At 37.4% G+C, this 12635-nt stretch overlaps 1 protein-coding gene across 7 annotated transcripts in view; it reads left to right on the top strand.

Moving 5' to 3' along the window:
- CLOCK (clock circadian regulator) overlaps positions 1-12559 on the top strand; it is a 64883-nt gene extending 52324 nt beyond the window's left edge. For 6 of the 7 annotated variants that reach the window (XM_082314841.1, XM_082314839.1, XM_082314845.1 and 3 more), the window contains 8 exons: positions 121-262; positions 644-744; positions 1687-1776; positions 2663-2821; positions 4383-4589; positions 5856-6064; positions 6352-6622; positions 8839-12559. In XM_082314841.1, coding sequence (XP_082170967.1) covers positions 121-262; positions 644-744; positions 1687-1776; positions 2663-2821; positions 4383-4589; positions 5856-6064; positions 6352-6622; positions 8839-9021 — 1362 coding nt within the window. In that variant the 3' untranslated portion in view covers positions 9022-12559. The remainder of the gene's footprint in view (positions 1-120; positions 263-643; positions 745-1686; positions 1777-2662; positions 2822-4382; positions 4590-5855; positions 6065-6351; positions 6623-8838) is intronic. The other variant, XM_082314844.1, reaches the window with a different exon arrangement.
- The last annotated feature ends 76 nt before the right edge of the window (positions 12560-12635 follow it).

The following is a 12635-nucleotide window of genomic DNA, read 5'->3' on the forward strand; positions in this document are numbered from 1 at the left end:
CTGCACAGTCACCTGCATAAGGGGGTTGATTAGACACAGCATGGTCTTAGATATTTGCTAACAGAAATGTACATTGTGCATTGAATCAGATAAAATAATTGTTTGTGTGTGTCTCTTCAGAGTCAGGACTCTGGGTCTGACAATCACATAAACACAGTGAGTCTCAAAGAAGCACTGGAAAGGTTTGATACCAGCCCCACACCTTCTGCTTCCTCCAGGAGTTCAAGAAAATCTTCACATACTGCAGTATCAGATCATTCATGTAAGCACCAACTGTTGAAAATATAATTGCCTTCCTAGTGGAGGCTTTTTCTTCTTTACTTACTTTAATTAAATGCATAACTAGCAGTTAATAATCATTTTGTGAAAAGTGTGCAAATGAAAATGTCCTTTTTGATGGTTCAGAGATCTGATGACCACTGAGATTTTCAGAGGTTGTATAGTGACTTCTACTTCTAAAAGTACAATAGCAGCCTATTTCAGTTCATCAGATTGCATTATTGTTGAGTAGTTCGGGTAAAAAAAGAGTCCAAGCCTTAAGCTTTTTTATTCATTAAAAGCTTCCTGTGATTTGATTATTACACTGCAGAATTGACATTACTGTTAACGTGCCTCTTTCTGTCTTAACTCTGTACATTGTCAGCAACACCAACTAAAATGACGGTGGACACTAGCACTCCTCCAAGGCAAAGCTTATCTGGTCATGAAAAGACTGCGCAAAGAAGATCATCTCTGAGTAGTCAGGTAACTCTTCAGAGAAAAACTTTCTACTTCATCAGTGTAATTCACCTTTAAAAGGTGTTATTAAGTCCATATAACCTTTGTTTTATTTCTTCTGAAAACATAATTTACATTGTAACAGTTTCACTTGGAATACATGACTATCAGAATTGTATCATCAATATGCAACTTGGGTATACTACATTAAGAGAATACAATAATTAAGCATATAAGTATTTGGTTTTTGGCATTAGGGTTTGCGAGACTGTGTATGAATCTCTGCTTTCACTCACACATAACTTCTACAATTCTGCGTTTTTAATATCCATATGTATATAAGCAATTATATACATATATATGTATAATTGCCAATGTAATGCTGTGTATCCCTGTAGAGAATTCATGTAGATTTATCGCTAAGAATATTAGTGAATACTTTCATATAGTTTCTGAAATCTTGGTAACAGGAGAAAATGTCATGCTTCATGTACTTGGTGCTCATGTTCCAGTTGAAGTAATACATTCACTTCAAAAATAGAATGCTTATTAAAATATGCATTTTTTAAAAGTTATTATTTAAGTTTTTTTAATTTTAGTTAATTTTAAAAGTTATTATTTAAGAATAAATCAAAGGTGTCAACTTCCAAACTTGTTGAAAAAGTTTTTCCCTTACTACAAATCAGACTTTTAAAACAGTTGTAATTTCTGTTTTTCCTGTTTTATACCTACTGCTTTTATATAGTTTTAGCAGTGGAAAAGTTATACATATATTATATATATAATCAATTGCCCTTGTGTTCTTAATTCTCTAATACTTAAGGTTCGATATTTCAGGAAACGTTTACTTGTTTTTATCATCTGTTCATATGATGCTATTTTGGAATTGACACTTTATGTAAAGAAATATTTCATGTCAAGTATGAAGTTCATTCTCTTCCAGTTATGGAACAATTTTTTAAATCCTAGTCTTTAAGCTCCCAGTCTCTTGGACAACCAGTAGCACAGCCAACGATGTCTCAGCCTGCAACTTTACAGCTCCAGTCTGGCATGTCCCAGGTATGGATTAAATTGGTTTATTGTTTATTATTATTTAAACAGTCTTGTTCTGAATATAAGGTTAATTTCTCTTTCAGAAATTGAGTTCTTGGGTGCTAAAGTACCTTTAACGTTATTCTCTTGAAATGAGCAAATTCCCCAATTTGACACTTTTCCTTTATTTTTTTCTTCCTGGCGTTTGTGTGGATATAGTTTTCAGCCTTGGCCATTAGAAACATAGGTAACACAAGCTAAAATATTTTAGGATAGGAATTTAAAAATCCATCTACTATGCTGTTAACTTACTACACATATGCTTGTAACACAAGACAACTTAGTCTATGAAACAGTTTTGTGAAATAAGAACAGTGGTATCAGATCCCACTGAAGATCTATGTCCTGTAGATAGGATGTAAGTATCAAAAGGTTGTATTGACTTGTAGCCCATAGCAGATGTCTGGGCATGAAGAGAAGCGGCAAACAGTTTCTCTGTAGGCTCAGCCTTCAACAGTTTGTTGCTGAGGGTATTCCCAAGTTATTTGCATATGTTTTAGCTCTGGGTGAATTTTTTTGGTAAACTGGTACAATTCTAATTTTTAACCTGAGAGCGCTTTAACATCTGCAGTACCATGTAAATTACTAAGGCTTTTTAGAGAGTCTTGGTGATTTGGACACCAGTCAATTTCTTTTCAAATGGACTTTTTCTTTTTAGTTCACCAATTCTGATACATCAATTAATTGTGACATCAATTAAATGTGAGTTCTGTGACATTTTCGTACAAAAGAATTTGTCCATATATTATGGTTATTAGCAGTTTAAAAAGCTACTACGGAGGAGTATATTTACTGCTTGTAAATAAAATGTCATTATTTTTGCTCAGCTTTTCATTTATTCACTGCACTATAGCCTGTGTTTCAGTTTTCAGCTCAATTAGGAGCTATGCAGCATCTAAAGGACCAGCTAGAGCAAAGAACACGCATGATAGAGGCAAATATTCATCGGCAGCAGGAAGAGTTGCGTAAGATTCAAGAGCAGCTTCAAATTGTCCACGGTCAAGGACTCCAGGTGAGTTAGTGTAACTCTTACAGCTTTGATCTGTAGAGAATTTAGGCATCTAAAATGAGACTTGGGCACTTAATTCCACAAGGTGGTCCTCCCTACACCCTGTCAGCTGCCATCTGGACCTAATGTGCCTAAAATCCATAGCATCTGGAGCTGCTCTTCCTGAGGTACCTGCCATTTTGCTTCTGAATGTGTCTGGAAGTGCCCCAGTGTCTCTCTTCCATGTTGAGCAGCTCAAGCCTAGCTTTTGCCTAAACCTAAATGTAAAAGGATGCAGTGGTTGTTACTTCTCGCCTAATTTTGCTGCCATTAGAATATTCATCCAAAATGTGCAAGATAAGCATTTATTTCCCCTTTTAGCCTGAGGGTATCAAATTCATACCTTTTGTTTATTAGACTGTCCTAACTATCAGGCTGTGGTCCTCCTACACACCCGCCTGGTGAAGTGGTTCTACTTTGCATGGTGTACTGAAGTAGTTACTAAGCCAGAAAGACAAGAAGTCTAGAGGCTGCGTTACTCAGTCTAGCAGCTGACTACCTGATTTCTGTATTTTAGCCAGTATATTTTTTTCTAATTTTGTCATTCTCTTTTCAGCAGCTATCTTTGGAAGAAAAGAATGATCCTATTGGGTTTTTCAAGTTAAAAAAAAAAACCAAAAAACAAATAAACAGAAAAACCCAAACCAAAACAAAAAACTTACCTTAAGGAAAGAATATAAATATTTTCAGTGTGAACTGTGAATAAAGAGTAGAAAAATTTACTTTCTGGAAGTATCGAGTATGTTGCTTAAATTCTGTTGAAGAGTTGGAGTTTCTGGCATGTGCCATTTTCAGTGTTTTATCGTGTCTAGTGTAAGCCTGCCAGCAGTGGACTGCCTTACAGATGCCTCAAAAGGAATGATTCACAGCTCTCTTCCCATGCACTGTGGAGGGCTGTTATTCAGGGCTGTGGAAACTAGGGAAAAAAAACCCAGTGCTGCACATTCTACCTTATAACCCTGTCTCGTTTCAGTCTTGGGCCTAACTTTTTGTAAAGATTCAAATGTTTTTGTGCTGAATTCATTTTATTACAATGATGTTGGAAAATTCAGTATAATCATTGTGATTTCTTGATTGCCAAGGAAGATTATGTTCTTGGTGCTATGCCTGGATCTATTGATTCTGAGATTTTCTTCATTTGAATTAGTTTCACTGCTGGAGATCCTACAAATAGAAATGTGATCTCAAATACATTTTGTCTTTAGATAGGTCTAGACTACATTACAAGTTAGTCTCTAAATAGTACTTTTTCTTTAAGAACAAATATTAAACAAAGTTTAGGGCTCTAGAAATCAGGATTCTGATTCTTACCTTATCAGTTACAGTAGAGTCTCTGAATACTGACCGTATTGGAAGTTGGGCCTCTTGTTCTTAGTGGTTGCAATGCTGTTTCAACACCTCTAATAACATAAGATGAAACTTTATCTTATATTGATTTAAAGTAATTAACTTTAGTTTCTCTAAAACATCCTGAACAATTAACGGATTTTTCTTAAAAGCTAACTTGTAGATTTTTTTTTTTAAGATGTTCTTGCAGCAGTCAACTTCTGGACTCAACTTTGGTTCTGTGCAGCTTGCTTCTGGAAATTCTTCAAATGTTCAGCAGCTTACACCAATAAACATGCAAAGTCAAGTTGTTCAGACTAATCAGACTCAAAGTGGGATGAACACAGGCCATATAAGTACTCCACACATGGTACAGCAACAGCCTTTGCAGAGTACTGCAACACAGGTAAAATTCTCTTAATTGATTTTGCTGGATAGAATGTATACTCAAAACCATAGCTGAAACACAACAGTAGCTTCCCTGACATCTCTCTCCCGTTTTTTTTTTAACAATGTCCTTTGAATCATATTCATTTCTTCATGTTCCAAGTTTTACAATTGAAATACATTTCTGTTCTTGCTAATGCAATTTCAGATCTTCTTTTTATTTTAAGAATTAGGCATGTAAATAATTAATAACAAGTAGCTTTTTGGAAAGAGCAGTGTCAAGAAAACTTTTAGCTTGCCTTTTTTTGAATGGCTATGAATTGTCTATTGACAGAACACATAACAAGATGTTTGTACTAGGTGAGCCTGAAACCCGGTATCCAGACAGTGGTCTACAGCAAATACCTAGAAAAGCACAGGAACAGGACAAGCATATGTTGGTGCTTCTGCAGTTGACTTTTCTACTCTTCAACAATTTCAGTCAGATGCCATAGATGTATCACATCTGTAATGTAATAGCCTTTGATGGGTTTTTCTTCTATGAATTTATCCAGTTTCTTTTGATTCCAGGTAAACTTTGGAAATCCACAGGATCTTGTAGTGAGTTCTACAGCTTTACTTTCTGTGGATTATGATTGTTTTTTAAACCTGCCACCCAGCTCATCTACTGGGAAACTCATTGAGCAGCTATTCACTTTTCACCTTCTCAGTCATACGTGATTTCAAAGTCCTCTGTCACATGTATCTCCATAGAGGCCTTTTTTTTCAAGCTGAACACTTCTAATGGGTTTTACCATTTTGTGTATGGAGACTCTTTATACCTCTCATCTCTGTGGTCACCCTCCTCTGTACCTTTATCCAAATTCCATACTTTCTTTTTGAGATTTGTGAAGAGGCAGACATCATCTCAGCAGTAAGCTAGTTCCAAACTTTGAAGTAAGAAATTGATTGACATGATGTGCACATTTTACTCTGTCTGGCACAGAGATGCTAAAGGAGTGGAAAACAGGATCTTGAACAAACGATAGGCAAGTAGCTGAAAAATTCAGGAAAAAAAAAACCTGAAGAGGAGAAGAGGTTAATTAATAGATTTTCAGATGCCTGAGGGTCAGTCCCACCTCTAAATCCTCAGTTGGTAGAAATACCTATCGACTTTAAATTAAGAATTCATTTGTAATACAAAAACATAGGCAGTTGTGAAGTATGGGCAACGACAATGAGGACGACAGCTGTAGTACCTGGCTATTTTCAAATTACTATCTCATAAAATATTTTTTCTTTTCAGCATAATCAACAAAATGTACTTAGTGGACACAATCAACAGTCTTCTCTTGCCAGTCAGTCACAGAACACAGTCTCGGCACCTTTGTATAACACTATGGTGATTTCTCAGCCAACAACAGGAAATGTGGTCCAGGTTCCTTCTAGCTTACCACAGAACAATAACCAGAATGCTGCTGCCGTAACCACTTTTACACAGGATAGACAAATCAGGTAAAGCTTCAAGACCAATATTCAGATGACTTGCTATAATGATATGCTTACATAGCTACATCATATACAAAAGGAACTACGGCATTAAAAATCATGTGATTTATTATTTTAACTATATATGGATACAACAGTTAAACTAAACTTTGCTCAAAATAACATGTTCGCAGGCTTATAAAACCCATGTTGTTATAGCAAAGTGTGAACCTGACAAATCTGCATTTCGCAAGTGCTCGTGGTGCTTGATTTTTTTTCCTAAAGGGACTCCAAATGTCTTTTTCCATTAACAGATTTTCTCAAGGTCAGCAACTTGTAACAAAACTTGTCACGGCCCCAGTAGCATGTGGAGCAGTAATGGTACCAAGTACTATGTTTATGGGACAGGTGGTGACAGCTTATCCCACTTTTGCTGCCCAACAGCAGCAGCCACAGACGTTGTCAATAACGCAACAGCAGCAGCAGCAGCAGCAGCAAAGCCAGCAAGACCATCAGCAGCAGCTCACCACAGTTCAGCAACCAGCTCAGCCACAGCTGACCCAGCACCCCCAACAGTTCCTACAGGTAATGCAGCGTTCTCTACAAATTTTTCGAAGTCCTGACACTTTCAACATTGCCAGCTTATCCTAGGGGTGCTTTATCTGAAAACAGAGTGCTTAAAATAGTAACCTATGAACAAGCCTAATGCATGAGATAAGTTTATTCTATAGACATTCTCTAAAATCTTGCTGCTTAAAAGAGAGGTAGTCTTTCCTGCAATTTCGCTCTATGCTTGGTCCTGTTTTATATCTTCTTCCCTTTGAATTGCTGCTCTTGACTGAGCATGGGATGAAGAAACAGATGTTTCCCTTTAAAACAGCTTGCATTTTCTTTGCATTCCCGTCTTAATGCAAGAAGGTATGAGAGATGATCTCAAACAGAATTGGTTGGTCTGGAAAGCAGCATGCCTGAAAGCCAAAACAAGACATGGCCCCGTAACGTGAGGCGTGAACATCTGTCTAGGCTACAGGGGAGGCTGAGCAGCAAGTAACCTTGTAAGCAGGGAGTAGAGAAGAACCTTGGTTTAGTGGAGAAAGAAGAGAGATTGGATCAAAAGAGAAGGAAGGCAAAACCCAAGGAGTTTAGAGACAGGTAGGAAATGCCTACAAAAAGAAAAGAAAAGAACCAGAAGGCAGAAAGAATTGATGGGGAAATCTGTTGCCATTTGTTGATTCCAGTTAATTGCTGGCGCATAGCTTACCCAGCAGGTGATGTTGGTGAGGAAGAGGTAGTGATAGCTAGAACACTAGAGAGGAAGTGTCTCCGAGAAGGCGTAGGTTAAAAAAATCTTGATTTGGCCTCTGATGTTGCCTTCTCCAAAGAAAGATAAAGCCCTTGTACTACCACAATGTCGTTTGTGCACGTTCTTAATGTTCTTTAACTACTTTGGGAATGTCAATTTTTTTTTTTACTTTTTAAGAGTATACATAATTAAAAATCCTTATTTTGCAAGTATTTCTTCTTTCTTACTATGTGTAGTCTCCCATTTGCACTAAATGAGGGATCCTGTGCGTAGGTGGAATATATACAAACGCAGTAAGTAATGGGAGGCTTAACCTACATTTATATGCACAAGGAATGGTTACGGTTCTGTTTAGGGCTGAGTAAACTTTTCTTTCACTAGGTCATTGATAGAAAATATTGACTTGTTGAAAAAATCTTTCATGGAAACATACCAATTTCAGTCATGCATCAGACAAAGGCTTTTCAGCTGCAAGTTGACTCTCAAAAAGAGAGACAAAGAATACGTAGTGATTTGAATTTCAGCACTCATTTCTATAGTGGGAGACTCTTGAACTGAATCAAACCAGAGCACAGATTTGAATGTGCTCTCCGACAACTCAGATAAATACTGTAATAACAGTGCTGTTTAGCAGGTTGTAGTCTCTGTAGGTCTGTTTCTAAATTTAAAAGTTCGTAGAATTTTGACTTAATTCTGGTGAAAAGCAGAAGATTTGTGAAAGATGAAGATCTCCAAAGGTCTGTTCCTGTCCTAGAATTTCTTTGCAGGCAAAAGTTCAGTGTTTTTAATACAAACTATTAAAGTGCTAGAATTTGAAGTGAAGCAAATGCTCTTTAAAAATGGAGAAAAGGAACAGTGCTTTTCACTGGGGCTTCTTACAGTCTGATTCTGTGGCTGCAGCAGGTGGTGTAGTTAACTTTCTGGTGCAGAACGTGTTTCTGGATTGAGACGTCCGAGTGCATTTGTACCCATCCTTCATTGCTTTTCTTCAGTAACCATCATCTTTTGGTTCTAAGAAAATCAGTATTAAAACTAAGTACTATTTCCAATAGTAATTAATCCCCTTCAAAAGGGATGTTTGGGTCGGCAAATGCGGCAGTTTCTTTGCCTGTTCATTTTGGCTGTGGGGGATACCTGTGCCCTGTGCCAAGTCAGGCACTGTTTTTCCATTTGGCTGCAATGACAGCCACCTGCGCTTGTTCAGATAGATTCCTTACGCCCTGTTATGCTCTTGTGGTTTGAAATGGAGACAAGTTGCCATGTGTTCCTACCCATTGCCACGGGAAATGCCAATGACCAGTTACAGCTGCTCTATTAATTGGTCAGATGCTCTAATTAACTTTATTAGTATGAACTAATCTTTGCATTGTTTGCTCAGCTTAAATGACCAAATCAGAAGTTTATTTTGACTGAACCCTTGTGAAAAGTGAAAAAACAGCTAGGCCCGTGTTTCTCAGTGCAGCAGGAAAAATAATCTTTTCCTATTTGCGTGTTTTAGACATCCAGGTTACTTCATGGAAATCAGTCAGCTCAGCTTATCCTCTCTGCTGCTTTCCCACTACAACAAAGCACTTTTACTCAGTCCCACCACCAGCAGCATCAGTCTCAGCAGCAGCAGCAGCAACTTTCGCGACACAGAACTGACAAGATGACTGATCCTTCCAAAGTTCAGCCACAATAGTGGGGGGCTCTGCCTCTTTTTGAAGCAAACTACCAGGAGGGGCCTGCTCCACAAACAGTTGCACTGAGGCTACAGAGGTAGCAGTATGAAGGCTTTCTAACACCACAGTGTTGAGATCTAACTTCTGGAATCTGTTAAGAAAAGCCACAAGATGATGATGGGGACATGGCCAACTTTGATCGTTGCCCCAGTTTCTGTGTTCTAAAGGATTTGCTGCCATGTGTTAATTTGTCCAGGTGAAATCTCAAAATGTGACTGAGAGGGATGCTGAAAATATTGGTATTTTTATCAATCCTGTACATTTTTAAAGTATTAAAATGGACATGGAGCAATTGTTTGAATTAGCAGAAAAAAATGCCAGGAATATAGTCCAAAAACCATCTAATTTTTTTCAGATGATTATGGGACAGTAAATATTTTGAAAATGTTGTGTGAAATCCAGTTCTCTGTTGTACAGATGCTGTAAAATATTGTGTATATGTCTGCATAAAAGGAGAAAGAGCAAAATATTTTATATGATGCATGAAAATGTAATCTGTTATTTGTAGGTTTGAATATGTTTCCCTAAATTCTCACGCCATACTCAGACTAATGTTTTCCTCTGTTCTACCCTTTTGTTTACAACATGATGCATCATTATTTTCACCCTTAATGTGGGCACAAGTCTCTTGTTTGTGCTTTGTCTGTGACGTCAGGGTTTGTTCAGTGAGGTATAGTGCGTTGGTTAGTTGACTTCTCGAGGTTAAATTATTGCTGAAGCTGTTTGAACTGGTGATCATGCATCAGGGTTCAGGACATTCAGATTCATGAATATCATCCATCATTTCATAATTAATTCATCGTTTTATTTGAAAAATAGGAATTTGCACTGCTTTCTTGCGGATGGTTTGGAATTTTATTCCCCAAAGCTATCTTTTGATATAGTTCATAGTTGGAAATATTTATGTAAAAGGTTTAAAAAAAATGACAGTAATTTTCAAGAATGTTTCAGTTATAGGAGTAATTTGCACAAAAATATATTTACATTTAATAACCTTTTGGGCACTTTTTAACCACTTTCTCTGTGGTGAGAATTGTAACTTGTTAAAATATGTTGGAATCTTTTTATTCTCCTTCAAAAATTAGTCAGAACTAATTCAGGGTCATTTTAACAACAACAACAAAACCCATAGTGCCTTGATTTTAATTCAGGTGATAATGTTGAACATCTTGAATTACAACGTCTTGAATCTGTAACCATTTTCAATTTTGAAGTCTTAGTACATTGTCAACCGAACTTGTGTATCTACTTCATAGCTATTTCTGTATTGTGTTGATTTTAATAATGGTCTGAGTTGAGAACATGAGCATTGTCGAGTGGTACTCCCCTTCAAACACTAGCCAGAAACAGAGGAGTCTCTAAAATCTCAGACCTTGAAGGTAATACTCTTAAAAGATAAAAAAATCCAGAAGTATAGATTACTCTTTTTGCAGGAGGAGGAACAGTAAGCTGATTTTTTTGTTGTTTTTTTAAATCATTGTCGTAGCTTTTAGAAGTGTGTCTTGGGGGAGATCATGATTGCATTTAACACTACCAGGCTATTGATTTAAGAGATATCACTGAACTAAGACTTCAGAAAGCAACTTCACTTTATAAAGAAAATAAAAAGTTCCAACAGATATGATGTGCTATTTTCAGTAAATGTTCAGTAGGTTTTATGGTACTAGTTTGTGGAAACCAGAACTTCAGAGGAAAATAAATAAATGCGGATAGATCTGATAATTAAAAACAAAACCAGTAAAAGCAGTTAAAATTAGTACTAGGGAGAGAAAGCTGGATTAATCTTGAATGCTGAGGAGGAGTTGAATGAATGTAACCAAATGGCGATGGACTATTTTGTACTATGGAACAGTTTGATTGTATTACTGGATGAACCAAACCCGCAGGAAGGTAATACCAGTTCAGCCAAGCATTTGATACAGCTGGTTGCGTTCTGAGGCTGGCCTTTGCCTCTGCACGTGTCCCACCATTAGGTCTTTGTTATTCCCCAGTTATAAAGCAAGAGTTTGGCACCAAAAAGCACAGTAGTGAACACGGAAGGAGAGTGTGAGAAACACGGTACCAAAGAGAATCAGATTGCTTTCTGCTCCAAGAAGCCTGTTGGAACCTGGAGCAAGGAACAGATGCCAATACCAAACAAGCAAGGAACAATTCCCCTTCTTTAAAGGGATTTCTGGCATTCTCTGGGCTGGAATAATTGTCAGAAGCCTGTTTCTGTAAAGTTCTGTGTAAAGGAATCCTGCCTTGCTCTACTATCCTTCCCACGCCATTCCACCTGTTTCTAAATGAAGCTGCGTTGACTAGAGGTCTGTGCTATCAGTACTTTTGCTTAACGGAAAATAGGTTAGATAAAAAAATTTTTAACCAATTACAATAATAATATAGCACTAAAAGAGAAAACTGGGAGAGCTTTAATAGTGCTGTTAGAACTATTGAATAGCGGTAAAATAGGTTTATTAAGCTATTACACTGAGAATTACAGAAAATAGAGATACCAGCCAGACAGTTAATGATGCAGCTTTTTATATAAAAGCTTCATTTAAACTTCTCTTCCCATTTCCCCCTTCCCAAATACTCTGGTGTGCTGCTATAGGGCTGTCAGTAAAAAGGCTAAACTAGGTGAGAGAAATTAGATGATGACAATAGCATGGCTGCTGAAAGAGAACTATAGAAATGTACGCTTTGATCAAGCAGCTTTTTGTAACCTCAGAGAGAGAGGTCATTCAATTACAGAACTACCGGCTAGCAGAGAAGTATAGAAGGTGAGGAAGTTCAAAGAAACTGGAAAAATATAGCACGCATTTGAAAAATTCCTGCCACAAATCAGGCAAACTTTTTACAAAAGCAAGCGTGTAGAACTTGCTCCAGATTCTGTGCAAGGATGCAGATGCTTTGTTTCACAGCTAATGACTAAAAAGGGTATTTTTAAAGGGTCTGCAGCTTCCCCTGTTGCTGAATCAGCTGCTGAACTGTCCTTGATTTTTAGTGGGAAGAGGACCAGGGTATTGCCTCTTTCTTAATCAGCCTTTTGCTTCTGCCCGACTCGTTTATTACAGTCATAGATTTATTTGCAACATCCTAATAAACAGCACGATAACGAATGCCGCGATGCTGCAGGTTCTGGAGCGTCAGCGTTAGCGAATGGCTCTGACAGAAGGGAAGGAGTCTGTTAAGGAGAGGGTCGTCCTTCTGAAGAGAGGGGCTGGTGACACACCACGGAGTGAAAAAGACAGCATAGCTGCATGGAGTTTAGGAGACAGACATTGTTTGCCTGCGATGGGTGAGGATTTGAAGAAAAGCTTCTAGGATAACTTCAGAGAAAAAGAATATAGCTATTTTTATATTATATTTAATATATATTATATTTGTATATAAATATGAAAGGATTCTAGTAGGAGCTCTCCATATGCCTTCCATTTCATCTAGAAGGTTTACCTTCTGCACTACGGTTCCAGCGTGTCACCACCTTCTGTGGGCATCTTGCCTACTGCCAAACACCAAAATTAGTAACCCAGTATCCTTACAAGAGATAGGTTTCATTTCAGCTTTATGTAAAACATAATAAAACAAAGCT

The sequence above is a fragment of the Platalea leucorodia genome (genome assembly GCF_965183815.1).
Source record: "Platalea leucorodia genome assembly, chromosome: 6".
In the NCBI taxonomy this organism is placed as follows: domain Eukaryota; kingdom Metazoa; phylum Chordata; class Aves; order Pelecaniformes; family Threskiornithidae; genus Platalea; species Platalea leucorodia.